The 14,846-nt window shown below is 40.1% G+C and overlaps 1 protein-coding gene across 1 annotated transcript; it reads left to right on the top strand.

The window, feature by feature from the left end:
- Positions 1-160: 160 nt before the first annotated feature.
- Positions 161-14,601, top strand: TOX4 (TOX high mobility group box family member 4). Its single transcript, XM_034994508.1, has 9 exons — positions 161-241; positions 453-521; positions 7,175-7,417; positions 8,278-8,538; positions 8,890-9,120; positions 10,744-10,824; positions 11,156-11,899; positions 13,001-13,164; positions 13,858-14,601. Exons 1-9 carry the CDS (start codon positions 236-238, stop codon positions 13,916-13,918), a joined length of 1,860 nt encoding a protein of 619 aa, XP_034850399.1. The 5' UTR covers positions 161-235; the 3' UTR covers positions 13,919-14,601.
- Positions 14,602-14,846: the final 245 nt, after the last annotated feature.

Genomic DNA, 14,846 nt, shown 5'->3' with positions numbered 1-14,846 from the left:
CCGGACAGCACCTCCAGGGACGCTTCCAATACTTCTATTTGCCATTATCCCACCAAGCTCCAGGGGGCGGTAGCTACCCTTTCCGTCCTCTCGGCCATCCCGGCAACAGCCCCACGGCTCTCCATCCAATCAGCGGAGAGCGACGCGCGCCCTTGCGGAAGTGACGGCAGTTCGAGTCCGGTGGGGGCGGTGGGAGCGATGAGGGAACTGAGACGGTGGTAGCCGTTGTGTGAAGATGGAGGTAGGAACCTGAGCGTTAAGAAGGCTGGAGAGAGAGCGCGGCCGACCGAGTCGAAGCAGAGGCGGGAAGCCGGGCGGAGAGGCGGCTGGCGGGAGGGGAGAAGAAAGCCGGGTTTGGGAGTGTTGTCAGAATGTCGGGGACAGAATCCGTCGCTTCAGGCTAACTCTCTACTCCCCCTAACTTATCCCCGCCGCTTTCTTTTGGTTTCCAGTTTCCCGGAGGAAATGACAATTACCTGACGATCACAGGGCCCTCGCACCCCTTCCTGTCAGGGGCTGAGGTGAGCACGAGCTGCCGGCGCTGTGGGGGGAGGGCCTGAGGCAGCGGTGGGGTAGGGCGGTGGGGAGGAGAGCGCGGACGCCCGGGCCCGGGGGCTGGGAACCAGGGGCCGAGATTGGTGTTCAGAGAACAGTGGCAGCTGCTTCCCGAGCCTATGAAGACTAAGGGGAAGGCCCGGGAAGCTGCTGCCATCAGAAAAGCAAGACTTTGAAAAGAGCTAACCCATTTCAGAGTGATTCTGGATTGGAAGACAGGGTGGAATTGTTTCCTTTCATTGGGGAGAAATAACTACAATTAGGGGGATCACAGCGGGAAGAAATTGGGGTAAGGGAGGAGTCTACTTAAGGGGTTAACTGTGAACATGTGTTCATTCTTGGAACTATCTCTGTTGTAGGGTCTTTGTTTCTCTTAAACTTCTACTCAAAAAAAAAAAAAAGTAGTTATGTTTACCTACAAGCTTGTTTCGCCAGTGACAGAATGAAAGGAAATAGTTGCCAGAAAACATGGAGTTGAGTACATGTGTTTCTGTTTGTCAGTGACTCAGAGTTTGGGCAGGTTACTTCACCTTTATATGTCACAGATTCCCTAGCTGTCAAATGGCTGTAATAATAGTTTTTTATGATGTTGTGAAGTAGAAGTAATGATTATGATGAGGTGCTTTAGTATCTGTGAAAAAGTTTTGCTTAAAATACTGTCATGATACAGATACATATCACTTGTTTAGACAGGGCAAAATAGTAAGATTTGGAACAGAAAAAGTAAATGTCCCTGTCTTTGAAAAATTAGTCTTGAGCTTTCTAGGATTTGGGTTTTGTTTTGTTTTTGAGAATTTTAGTACTTTTTTCCCCCCAAAAGTGATAACCACTTGCATCAGTTTTTGTTGGTTTTTTTTTTTTTTTTTTGGTTTTTTTTTTTTTTGTCCTAAGAATTCTCAGTTGCTGTTGAGTAGGCTTATCCTGAATTAAACCTTAATATTTCTATGGATGAGAATTAGATTGAAAAGGGACAGTTGCTAGTTTGATTTCTTTATTGCCATTATTGGTTATTGTTATTCTCTTAAGGAGGGGAAAGTGTAGCTCAAATGAAGGACAAATTTAGAAATGATATAAAACTAAATCTCTTTGATGCTCTCCAGTCTCATTGCCGTTTTCTTCTGAATGATATCTCCATGGTTTAATTTCATTATTTGGAGTGTTGTAAATCTCACATTGGCCTTATCCACATGAACATGCATCATTGCCAATTTCTTCTGAATCAGATTTAAATTTAGAGTGTGGTAAATTTCACACTGGCCTCATCAAGAAACTTTCCAGGTTTGAGTCTATCCTTTTTTTGTTTTTATGACTTTAAGAAATTTAACAGCACAACTATTTTGCCAAGAAGCTCACAATTAAATTTCAGTGTCTTCCTTTAGCTTAGGTCTTTGTCGTTGCTAACATTTCTTCTCATTACAACTTCACCCTTCCTTCCCCCCCCCTTTTTTTTTTTGACCTTTATTTCAATTGGTTTGTGGTTTTTGTTGTACCTGGTCTTATTGTGAACCACCCCCAATATAACTTAGAACTAGGTAAAGGTGATATTAAGTTTTTCTTTTAGAAAAAGAGTGATATTTAGAGTTTTCTTGCATGAAAAAAGATAGATATCCAAAAAATACCGTAAAAAAAATTGAAAAATTGGACTTCACTGAAATTAGGAATCTCTTTCCATCAAAAGACATCATTAAGAAATTAAATAGGTACACCACAGACTGGAAGAAGATATTTTAATATACATACCTTACACATATTCAGGATATATCAAATACTTAATGTAGAGTAAAAGAATCCAATTTAAAAACGGGCAAAAGGGGCACCTGGGTGGCTCAGTCGTTGGGCGTCTGCCTTCAGCTTAGGTCATGATCCCAGGGTCCTGGGATCGAGCCCCGCATTGGGCTCCCTGCTTGGCGGGAGGCCTGCTTCTCCCTCTCCCACTCCCCCTGCTTGTGTTCCCTCTCTCTCGCTGTGTCTCTCTCTGTCAAATAAATAAATAAAAAATCTTTAAAAACGGGCAAAAGATTTGAACACACACTTCACAAAAGAGGGTATCCAGATTGCCATTAGGCATATGAAAGAGTGTCATCATCACCCATCAGGGGAATGCCAGTTAAAACTATAACGAGCATGACTGTATACCCACTAAAGTGGTTAAAATTAAAAACACTGACAAAAGATTTTGCAAGGAAGTAGATAACTCTTAATCATTGTGGATTAAAGTGTAAATTGATTCAGTCACTTTGAAAAACGGGCAGTATCTGCTAAAAATGAACATATACCTACCCTGTGACCCAGAATTTCTACTCCTTGATGTATACATGAGAGAAATGAGTCCATGTATTCACCAAAAACATGTATGTTCACAGCAACTTTCCTCATAATAGCTAAGCACTTGGATACAACTCAAATGTCTATAAACTGGTACTAGTAAAAAAGGGATACTACACAGCAATAAAAAAGGACATCGACTACTAATAAATGTACCTTGGGTGATCTCAAAAATGTATTGTTGAGTAAAAAGCCTGACATAAAAGAGTAGACACTATATAAGTTCACTTTTTTTTAAATGAGTATAAGGAATAGACAATGTGAAACTATGGTAATAGAAATCAGAATAGTGGTACCTGTTAGGAAAAGGAGAGAGTATTGACTAGGAAGCAGTATGACAAAATCTTTTACAGTGATAGAAATGTTCCGTATCTTTGATCTGGGTGATGGTTAATTGGATGTTTCCATAATGTAAAAATTCCTTGAGCTATGTACTTTAAATTTGTATACTTAAGTTATACCTAAATAAAAATATTAAAAATTTCTAAGGAGTAAGTAAGTATCCAGAGAGGAAGGCTTAGGATGTGTTATAGCATTGCTTGAGACAGGAAAGTTCTATCTGAAGGGAGTTTAATCTGTTTTCCTCATTCTCGTTGGCTCTTACACAATGATACTGTGCTTTGAGCACTTTTGGGAAATAATATAAAGATTCCTATTTTTAATTAGGAAAAGTACTTATAATATTAGAACCGGTTAATTATTTCAGGCTGAATAGTTAAAATTTTCACTACTACAGCATTTTTTTAAGAACAGTGAATTATCTTTTTTTTTTTAAAGATTTTATTTATTTATTTGAGAGAGAGAATGAGATAGAGAGAGCATGAGAAGGGGGAGGGGCAGAGGGAGAAGCAGACTCCCCGCTGAGCAAGGAGCCCGATGCGGGGCTCGATCCCAGGACTCCGGGATCATGACCTGAGCCGAAGGCAGTCGCTTAACCAACTGAGCCACCCAGGCGCCCAGAACAGTGAATTATCTTAATGACCCATTGTACCAGTGTACTATGAGTAAACAGGTGTTGGATTAAAATAAATTTCTTTAAAATGAGTAATCTACACAAAGTATTTTTTTTTTAAGATTTTATTTATTTATTTGACAGAGAGAGACACAGCGAGAGAGGGAACACAAGCAGGGGGAGTGGGAGAGGGAGAAGCAGGCTTTCCGCCGAGCAGGGAGCCCGATGCGGGGCTTGATCCCAGGACCCTGGGATCATGACCTGCGCCGAAGGCAGATGCTTAACCGACTGAGCCACTCAGGCGCCCCTACACAAAGTATTTAAAGAAATACTGGGTTGTATGTTTTAGCATGGGGAAATAGGAAAAGAGGGAAATCATTTTTTTTTTTTTTTTTTTGGTTCCCTAAATAGCTGAGCATCCTTGTTTATAAACTGTAATTCCCAAATTGTTTCCTCCCTCAAAAAGGCCCACGAATTTAACAGAGAAGGAAAAGAAGGCTGAATGAGAGGGTAGCTATATCATGTTCCTGTTTTCTCCTCCTGGGTCAAAATCACTTACTTTTACCTGAATATTTGCTACAGTTTTATCTTTGTTTTATATGTGGTAGAGTATGATCTAGTTATGTAGTAGATCCACTAAAATAAAATAATTAGAGGGGCACCTGGGTGGCTTAGTTGTTAAGCGTCTGCCTTTGGCTCAGGTCATGATCCCGGGGTCCTGGGATCGAGGCCCGCATCGGGCTCCCTGCTCAGTGGGAAGCCTGCTTCTCCCTCTCCCACTCCCCCTGCTTGTGTTCCCTCTCTCGCTATGTCTCTCTCTGTCAAATAAATAAAATCTTTAAAAAAAATAAAATAACTAGATATTCATTATTGGCTTTTCCCCATAATGTTATAGATCATTTATGGTAGTAAAAGAGCTTTAGAGTGAATCTCTTGTGTTTATTCTAGTCTATAGTTTACCCTCTGTATTCTTGATCATTGCTATTTTTTTACTTCTTTTACTTAGGGAAGAAACAAGCAAATAAGCAAAACCAAACCCCCCAGAAAACAACATTAAAGCTATGGATACTGAATAACAAAGCTTGTTCCACATTCCAGGGGGTGGTGCATAGAAAGAATGCCTTGTTAATTCGATACAATGAAATCTCTGCATGTCTGGTTTTTTAGTGTAGTTCTTGAAAGCACTCCAGATGGTTTATGTGGGGTAGTCCTTTGCGGAACAATGGTCTCTTGTTTGGATATGAATTTTTACTCTTTTTTGTTGTTGTTGTTCTCTTTAACAAATAGTATCATTTTCATATCTTTACAGAGTTGACTTTTGAAAGCCAAAAAAAGATAGGCATTTTTTTGCTTTTCAAAACATTCTGTTTCTTGTAAAAATTGAAAACTACTATCATACAGCTATTAATCTAGTACAGTAAATGTTTCCCCGATCCTTTTTCCCATCCCCATAACTTTGTTCACATGAAAATTTGGTAGAAATCTTTGTACTCTTTTCTTGAAAAATCTCACATGAACCTAAACTGAAATTTCAGAGAGAGTCATGGACCTGAAGTTCCTAACTTTCACGCAAGAATCATGAGCTGTGTACTGAGAAAAGTTCAGCTGTTGCAGAGATTTTTAGTTTTTCCCATCAAGAACTGCTTGCTCCTATGTTACTTGTACAACTCTCATGTTTCATCTCAGACAGCTACCAAATTTTTACCATGTTAAGTAAAATAGTAAGGATTTTAGAGAAGGAAAATGTAGAAATGAAGCTATATATATATCTTGTTTGTCTTGTAGGAAACTTTTTTCAGTTTGCCAATGTGATTCAGAGAGATTAGGCATTTCACAGACATATTTTTGTTCTCCCTAGTTTCTACTAGCTGGAAATTCCTTTTTAGCAATGTCTTCATTAAAAAAAAAAAAAAATGGTGGGGCACTTGGCTGGCTCAGTCAGAAGAGCAAGTGACTGTTGACCTCAGGGTTGTGAGTTCAAGCCCCACATTGGGTGTAGAGATTACATAAATAAAACTTAAAAAATAAAATTAAAAATGGTGATATTAGTGAAACCCTTTCTGGGCCAGTAATAACCTTGAGGAACTCTTAAAGAATGTATTGTTTAATCATGAGGAAAAAGTGTGGGTACCTATGGAATTTGATCTTAATCAGTTGATATTTACTATGCCATGTGATAGGTTGATTGAATTTAAAGTTTCTAAATTCCAATTATCTATAACTGATTAGCAGGTTGCAAGTTAATAATAATAAGGATATTAATGTTATCATTAATAGCAATGATTAATAGTTATTAAACAAAATAACAATATACGGAGAGTACTGTTACAACTCTCATTTTATAGATGAGGAAAACCCCTTCAGAGTCCTTTAGTAAGTGGCGAGCTGGAACTTGGACCCAGACCTCTCTGACACCAGAGTCTCTTGCAAGTATTTATAATGCTCTTACTGCAGATGTCACCATTTTAGTTTTTTACTGTTAAAAAGGAACCATAGCATTTAATGTATCTTAGTTCAGACATTGGTCTGTTAGCTCTACGAATGGTGGACCCATCCAGTATAGAAAGAGTCTATTACTGTAGTTGAATTCAGAGGAAGGAATTGGGTTTTATAGCTAGCTGGAGTAATCTGCTTCCTCTCTTACAGAAAAGGCTCTGTCAGAGCAAGACTAGGAATGTTAGAGAACCAGTTTGCCTTTTGGCTGTAGCTCTTATGAAGGTTTTTCTCCTCAGTATATTAACCTTATCTTGACATCATTGGGTTTTCCAAAAATAAATCTTACTTGTTGTTAACATCATGATTACTAAGATGGAACTCTTAAGTGTAGTTATTTTAGAAGAGGTATCGTTCCGTGACAGTACCTTTTAGGATTTGCTTCAAAGGAACCTAAAAATAGTAGTCAAAAGTATAATTGTCTGGTTGAAAATGAATTTCTGTGGTCTGATAGTTCAGGTGTATAATTGTAAAATAACTGGTGTCTATTAGAATCTTTTGAGAGTTTTTAAGCATCGTAGGCAAAACAATTTATAAAGACTGGGTCCTTACGAATAGCTGAGCACTCATTAGAACAATAAGCATGATAGGATAACAGATGGCAAAGATAAAAAACTGAAAACTGTGATTGATTTTGGCAGCCTCGTATATGCCATATGACCAAGGGTATTTGGGAGAACAGAGGTTTGTTTGTAAAATTAAATAGGTCCTAAGAAATTGATAACAAAAACAGGATCCAGGCTGAAAAGAGGTACACTAAGAAACTCCAGTGCCCAGCCATGTTCTTCACTTAGCAGTATGCGGTTCCTCCTCTTCCCACTAACTTTTTTTCCCTTTTTCCCCCTACAGACATTCCATACACCAAGCTTGGGAGATGAGGAATTTGAAATCCCACCTATCTCCTTGGATTCTGATCCCTCACTGGCTGTCTCAGATGTGGTTGGCCACTTTGATGACCTGGCAGACCCCTCCTCCTCTCAGGATGGCAGCTTTTCAGCCCAATATGGGGTCCAGACATTGGACATGCCTGTGGGCATGACCCATGGCTTGATGGAGCAGGGCGGGGGGCTCCTGAGTGGGGGCTTGACCATGGTAAGGGGCAAGACATTATCAAGCTTACCCAAGCTCATGGGCTTGGTAGTGGTATGGGAGATAAAAGTGACTCTCTCTTCCCTACTACACTTGGGTATTACTTCTGTGTTTAAAGGCTCAGCAACAAAGACTTAATTTCCCCTGAAGGAAATTTATCATTTGAATTAATTTTACTTGAAAAATGATTTAAGATTATAAAATGTACAGTGTTCACCCGGATATGAAAATGATTGGGATGGGGGGGGGTGTTTTTTTCCCCATCTATAATTGCCATCACATCCTAGGATTAAAATGTGAGTGTGGAAAAAAAAATGTGAGTGTGACAGTTGGCACGTTGAGAGATTTATTCAAAACCAGTCTGAACCAATGTATTGTGGATTACTTTGTTATAAATTGGTGTATTGGACTTCCAGCACATTTCTTCAGTAGCACATCTTCACAGTATATTTGATGCCAAACATCTCTAACATTGGCCTTATTTACTCTTGATTGCCTGTATGTTGCAACTTTAAAAACCATTATTGTAGGAGAGTACAGGAAGTTTTTCTTTACCCTATGTGTCATCACTACCTCCAGATTACTGAATAATTTATTTGTTCTTTAAACTAACTTGTCCAAAATTAAGACTTCTCTGGTTATTTTTCATTATTTTGGAACAGGCTTTTGAGTACAAAGAAGTGACTTTAATAATTTCTGTACTTTATTAAAAAGCTTAATATAGATAAGTTATTTGATGTTTAGTCTTTAAATGATGATACAATCTGGGTAAGCAAGGGTTATAAACTGTCCTGAATTCAGTGGGGGGAAAGAGTGGTGTTTTTTTATATTTAGTGTTTAATTAGTCCTTCTGCTTCTCTCAGGACTTGGACCATTCTATAGGAACTCAGTATAGTGCCAACCCACCTGTTACAATTGATGTACCAATGACAGACATGACATCTGGCTTGATGGGGCATAGCCAGTTGACCACCATTGATCAGTCAGAACTGAGTTCTCAACTTGGTTTGAGCTTAGGGGGTGGCACCATCCTGCCACCTGCCCAGTCACCTGAGGATCGTCTTTCAACCACCCCTTCACCTACTAGTTCACTTCATGAGGATGGTGTTGAGGATTTCCGGAGGGTGAGGCATTCCCTGCCAAAATCAAATCTGCCATGATATTCTGGGATAAAACTCCTGGCATACAGAGCCTACTCAGTATTATTTGCTCCTGCCCTGCCATCTCCTCTGCTCTTTTCTGGGTATGGGGTCCTGCCTCTCAATCTACAGTTTATAATGCTTTTCCCAATCCCCATTCTAATTGGTCCTCACCTACTTTACTAATGTCTTAATCCTATTGCCTCTTTTTAGCATTTCTGAAAATTCCATCCATGTGCCTAGTTAGTTCCCCCATATTAAAGTCCTTTTCTTACAGTTCTCCAGACACGATACTTCCTTCTTCCCTTTTGTAATTCTCTCTTTTCTCCCCTGCAGCAACTTCCCAGCCAGAAGACAGTTGTGGTGGAAGCAGGAAAAAAGCAGAAGGCCCCAAAGAAGAGAAAAAAGAAAGATCCTAATGAACCTCAGAAGCCAGTTTCAGCATATGCTTTATTCTTTCGTGATACACAGGCTGCCATTAAGGGACAGAATCCCAATGCCACTTTTGGGGAAGTTTCAAAAATTGTGGCCTCCATGTGGGATAGTCTTGGAGAGGAGCAAAAACAGGTGAACAAAACATGGAGGGAGTAGTGGGTAGTGAATGTCCTAGAAATTTTTAAGTAAGGGGATAAAAAACTAAGTTTTCTTTTAACTTTTTAAGTTGTTCTTATTTAATATCAACTCTTTGTTAACAGCACATTCACAGATCATACTTTGTCTTAAAGTTACAGCCATCCACTGAATCCAGAATGTACATCAAAAACTATTAATAATGTTTATAAAAACATTGAATCTAATTTAAACCCCATTTTTTTTTCCATCTGTAAAATTAGGCCATTCCTTGGTAAATAGCATCTCTAAAATCCACTAGCCTTAAGTTTGAATTTAGAGTTTAGTTTATGGTTTTTTCATTGGCCTAGTATAAACTTGAAAACTATAGTTAATCTCTCTAAATTTAATATGGATTTAAAAAATAGGGGCACCTGGGTGGCTCAGTTGGCTAAGCATCCAAATCTTGGTTTCATCTCAGGTCATGAGCTCAGGATCGTGAGATTGAGTCCCACGGTGGGCCCCACACTGGGTTGTGGAGCCTGCTTAAGATTCATTCTCTCTCTCTCTCTCTTTCTCTCTACCCCTCCCCCTCTCTCCCCCTCCCCCTCCTCCACGCCTCTCTCCCTTGCTCTCAAAAAGTAAATAAATAAATGAAAATTATGATACTATGTAAATATACAATACAATTAATACTGAAGATGGCTATAATTATCATTGCCCTAGACTCCCCAGGTCTTCTGTCAGAGTGAGTCTGCTACTTAATATTTGAAACAAAAAGCTGAAACTTATAGCAGTTATCTATTGCTGCTCAACAAACCACAAATTTAATAGCTTTAAATAGTGGCAGTTTATTATTTCTCATGATAATATGAATTGGTTAGATGGTTTTTCTGATGTTTTTGCCTGGGCTCATTCTTGTGGTTTGTCAAATGATAGCTGGTATGGCTGGCCAAGGTGACCTTGCTCTCATGTCTGACATTTGGTGCTACTTGGCTTAGATTCCCACACATGGCCTCTCATCCTTCAAAAGGCTAGACTGGCTTCCTTATAGTATGGCTGACTTAGAGCAAGGTCTCTCTGTCACTTCAGGCAGAATTGCATGGTCAAAGCAATTCATAGAGCTATCCCAGATTCGAAGGAAGGCACCTTCTTATGGTCAAAGCAATTCATAGAACTATCCCAGATTCAAAGGAAGGGGAAATAGGCTTCAGCCCTCAATGGAAGAAGAAGTATGCAAGATGGGAGGAATTCTCGTGGCCATCATTGCAAATAACTTGCCAGATTCCTTAAGGGAGAATATACCCATTAGACACAATCCCAGGCTAAGCAGACTATTAATCTTACACAATGTTTGGATCTGGATTTTTTCTTTTTTCTTTTTGTTATGAAAGTGGGCATGGTGTTAGCTATAGAAGTGTAGTTGTCCTGGCAGGACTTGCTGATTGGCTGACTTTCAGATGCATGGTCACTGGAAAGTCTGCCATGGAGGCTATCTTGATTACTAGCCAGAAGTATATTCACTAAAAAGAGTTGTCAATATTTAACTGAGATGAATTGTCATTCGTTGATAAATAATATAGAATTATTAGTTTTTTCTAGGAGTATGGGGACTTTAAACAGTCTCTGCCTTTCCTGTAGGTGTATAAGAGGAAAACTGAAGCTGCCAAGAAAGAGTATCTGAAGGCTCTGGCTGCATATAAAGACAATCAAGAGTGTCAGGTAAGAGGGTTACTTAAAGCAATAAGAAGATTTTTGGAGCTGTTTATTAGCAGTTAAAAGAAGTAAATACCACCAAAAACCTGTAGGACCTGTTAATACTATGTTGTATTAAAAGCTTAAAAGTATATAACAGGTTTCCTATTGTTTCCATCATAAACCTTGCCACAGTCTGTCTGAGTTTATCTCCATTATTTACTCTCACAGCTCTTTTCTTTCTTTCTCCCACTCTGTGATATATCTTTTCTTGGGAGATGATTAGAGTGAATATGTTCTGGGGAAGAGAGTAAATTTCCCAATGACTTTTTTTCTTTCCTTTTTTTGGGTTTTTTAGGCCACTGTGGAAACAGTAGAATTGGATCCAGTGCCACCGTCACAGACTCCTTCTCCACCTCCTATGGCTACTGTTGACCCAGCATCTCCAGCACCAGCCTCAACAGAGCCCCCTGCCCTGTCCCCTTCCATTGTTGTTAACTCCACTCTTTCCTCCTATGTGGCAAACCAGGCATCTTCTGGGGCTGGGGGTCAGCCCAATATCACCAAGTTGATTATTACCAAACAGATGTTGCCCTCTTCTATTACTATGTCTCAAGGAGGGATGGTTACTGTTATCCCAGCCACAGTGGTGACCTCCCGGGGGATCCAACTAGGCCAAACCAGTACAGCCACTATCCAGCCCAGTCAACAAGCCCAAATTGTCACTCGCTCAGTGTTGCAGGCAGCGGCAGCAGCTGCTGCTTCTATGCAACTGCCTCCACCCCGACTACAACCCCCTCCACTACAACAGATGCCTCAGCCCCCCACTCAGCAGCAAGTGACCATTCTGCAGCAGCCTCCCCCACTGCAGGCCATGCAACAGCCTCCACCTCAGAAAGTTCGAATCAATTTACAGCAACAGCCACCTCCTCTGCAGATCAAGATTGTGCCTCCACCCACTCTGAAAATGCAGACGCCCTTAGTCCCACCAGCTGTGGAAAGTAGTCCTGAGCGGCCTGTGAACAACAGCCCCGAGGCCCACACAGTGGAGGAAACCTCTCCTGAGACAATCTGTGAGATGATCACAGATGTAGTTCCTGAGGTGAGCCTGTTTTCAAGTCTTTCTCCAGACCAGTGGAAAGGTAGAATTATTTTGGTTGACCCAGTAAAAGTGGAGGTTGCTGCTGGCATTTAATGTCTGGCAACCAGGAGTTCCTGTAGGAGTTCCCTGCAACTGTGACTTGTCCTACCCATGATAATCTGTATTGTTCTTGGTAAGAAACATTTAGGAGGGTGTTCTGTCCCAGACCACCCCTTAACTAAGCAAAAGTCATACTGCAGTTCTGTGAGAGAGGATAAAGCCTAAGTAAGCATGGAGTTATTTTTCAGAGGTATCTATCCAAGGATCCTAAACTTTGGAGATACAAGTTCTTCCATTTCTCCTACATCTCTGCTGCTTGGCTTGATGTGTTTTAAGTGGGGGATGGATAGCTTGAAAAAAATTGGTTCATATTATTGAGTCTTTCCAAAGAGACATAAACAGATGCCAATTACCGTAGTTTTAATAAATTTGTACATCACTAACAGTCATTTAAAAATGTTTTGGGGCGCCTGGGTGGCTCAGTTGTTAAGCATCTGCCTTCGGCTCAGGTTGTGATCCCAGTGTCCTGGGATGGAGCCCCGCGTTGGGCTCCCTGCTCAGCAGGGAGCCTGCTTCTCCCTCTCCCATTCCCCCTGCTTGTGTTCTCTCTCTCGCTGTGTGTCTTTCTGTCAAATTAATAAAATCTTAAAAAAAAAAAAAAATGTTTTGAGACTCCAGGTCCACAATTACTGAAGCAATCATTTAAAGAAAAATAACCCCCCATCAGCAGGAAACTGAATCTCCGAGGTCTTTCCCTTTTTCTAATGGCATAAACCACTCTACTCACACTGTACTTTTGAGATTTTCAGAGGAGTAGTAGTCAAGTGTGGAATAAAGTCAGTGATAGATACAATTAAAATTAAAGAGGACTAGCCAGCATTCCGCCAATTGGAAGAATCTTCATGTCAGTCTCAAGCTGCATATAGAGGGGGAGACCAAGAACTCTTTTAGGACTCTGCCCCCATATGGGGGCAGCTCCATTGGTTCCCAGTTAGTTTGACTAGCTGGCTAGTTAAGTAAGTAGCAATCTAATTAATCTTTTGTGCTCTCTTCCTCTCATAGGTTGAGTCTCCTTCTCAAATGGATGTTGAATTGGTGAGTGGGTCTCCCGTGACACTCTCACCCCAGCCTCGATGTGTGAGATCCGGTTGTGAGAACCCTCCTGTTGTGAGTAAGGACTGGGACAATGAGTACTGCAGCAATGAATGTGTGGTGAAGCACTGCAGGTGAGCTTATAGTTTCCCTTCTTATAATTCAGATATTGCGAAGTTAACTGTTGGAAAACGGGTAACCCTGAGCATCACCTGACCTTAGGTAGACTAGATTGCTATATATATGTCTGATTATATAGAGGCTACTAGAAAAGCTTCCCCTGCTTAAAAAGAGCTTACATTTCCCACGTAGACAAAGATGATATAATTAGCAGTTCTTGCTTTTTGGTTACATTATATTCAGTTACATGTGCTCTTTAACATTCAGTTACATGTGGTCTTTTAAAAAATTGTAACACCTTAAGCTGTTAGTGACTATGTATATTAGCTTAGCTTCTCTCCTTACTGCAAATCCAGCTACTCAGGGAATTAGAATTTGAGGTGGACCATTATGCTAAGTGGTAAGTAGCATAAGAAGAAGGTGCTAAGTGTGGCAGAAGGGGTGGGTGGTAGGGGCGAGAGAAGTTCTGAAGATTTTGCCCATCTCCCCAGTTTTCCTGGGATTTACCTCTATCTATGAAAGTATTGGTATTTTCCTAAGTCAGATCTGCTTCAGCAAATCAGGATTGTCTAAACTTAAATAAGGCCCACTGCCCTTAGATTCATATCAGGTGATATCGTTTCATCTTAATGAAGCTATTTAAGACAGTTCAAAAAGGCTATATCTAGGCTGTAATTCTAAGTTTATGTGTATCTCTTCTCTCTTAGGGATGTCTTCTTGGCCTGGGTGGCCTCTAGAAATTCAAACACTGTGGTGTTTGTGAAGTAGTCCTTCCTGTTCTCCAAGCCAGTCAAGACTTATCTGCTGGGAACATGTCTAAGAGCCTCTTTTTAAAAAACAAGTTGGGCTTCTGGTAGTGCCTGATCTCAACCCATGATGGTCCTTTGTGCTTCTCCCCTTTTCTGTCTCTTCATCAGGGGCCATACTATGGAGCAAGGCCATTGAGTTGGCTGTAATCTGGAATTGCTTTTTACTTTCAAGTACAAGCAGAGATACCAGTGATAATAGCAGAGAAGGGTAAAGGGAATATGAACAAGCAGAACATAGGGGTGGTGATGGTGGGGGGTTGTTTGAGGAAACTCGGTATAATTGTCATAGGACATGCCTAAACAATTATTAAAATGATGGGAGAATACTCAGCTTTGAGCCTAGGCTAAAACACTGTGTGCATCCATTTTAAAGGGGATAAAAAGTTGCATTAAAGGTTATCTCTTAAACAGGAACGATTGCTGTCACACCTATACATTGCTTGGAGAACAAAAGTTTTCAACAGAGCAGGCACCCTGGGCTGTAGGGAAAATACTATCACCTGGGAGTTTCTTATTTATTTCTCTTTACAAATAATGTTATTTCTGTAATCCTTGATCCTCCCTCTTGCACTTACCACAGTTTATGAGTGTAAAAGGCAGAAGTCTATATCCTTAATATAAGAGGTTTTACCAAAGTCTAAAGAAGTTGTGTTCACTTGTGTTTGATGAAATATCTTTTAAAAGATAGGCTAGAGGTGTTTTCACTTACATAATATATAGGCTAATTCTCTGTACACCATTTAAATTTCATTTAAATTTAATCTAAGATGTGCTTATCTCATTTTTCTTGCAAATAAGCTAAAAAAAAAAAGACAAGCAAAGCCACATAGTTGTGAAAGGGTAAACAAATATTTAGAGCATGTTAGCCCTAATGATGATAACCTTAA

The sequence above is a fragment of the Mirounga leonina genome, unplaced genomic scaffold (assembly GCF_011800145.1).
Source record: "Mirounga leonina isolate KUSES-001 unplaced genomic scaffold, KU_Mleo_1.0 Mir_91, whole genome shotgun sequence".
In the NCBI taxonomy this organism is placed as follows: domain Eukaryota; kingdom Metazoa; phylum Chordata; class Mammalia; order Carnivora; family Phocidae; genus Mirounga; species Mirounga leonina.
The sequence above is the reverse complement of the archived record's forward strand: the minus strand, read 5'-3'. Positions and strand labels throughout refer to the sequence as shown.

Coding starts and splice junctions, on each gene's coding strand:
- TOX4 (XM_034994508.1), top strand. Junction 8,539..8,889: donor GTGTTGAGGATTTCCGGAGG/GTGAGGCATTCC, acceptor TCTCCCCTGCAG/CAACTTCCCAGCCAGAAGAC. Junction 13,165..13,857: donor TGTGTGGTGAAGCACTGCAG/GTGAGCTTATAG, acceptor CTTCTCTCTTAG/GGATGTCTTCTTGGCCTGGG.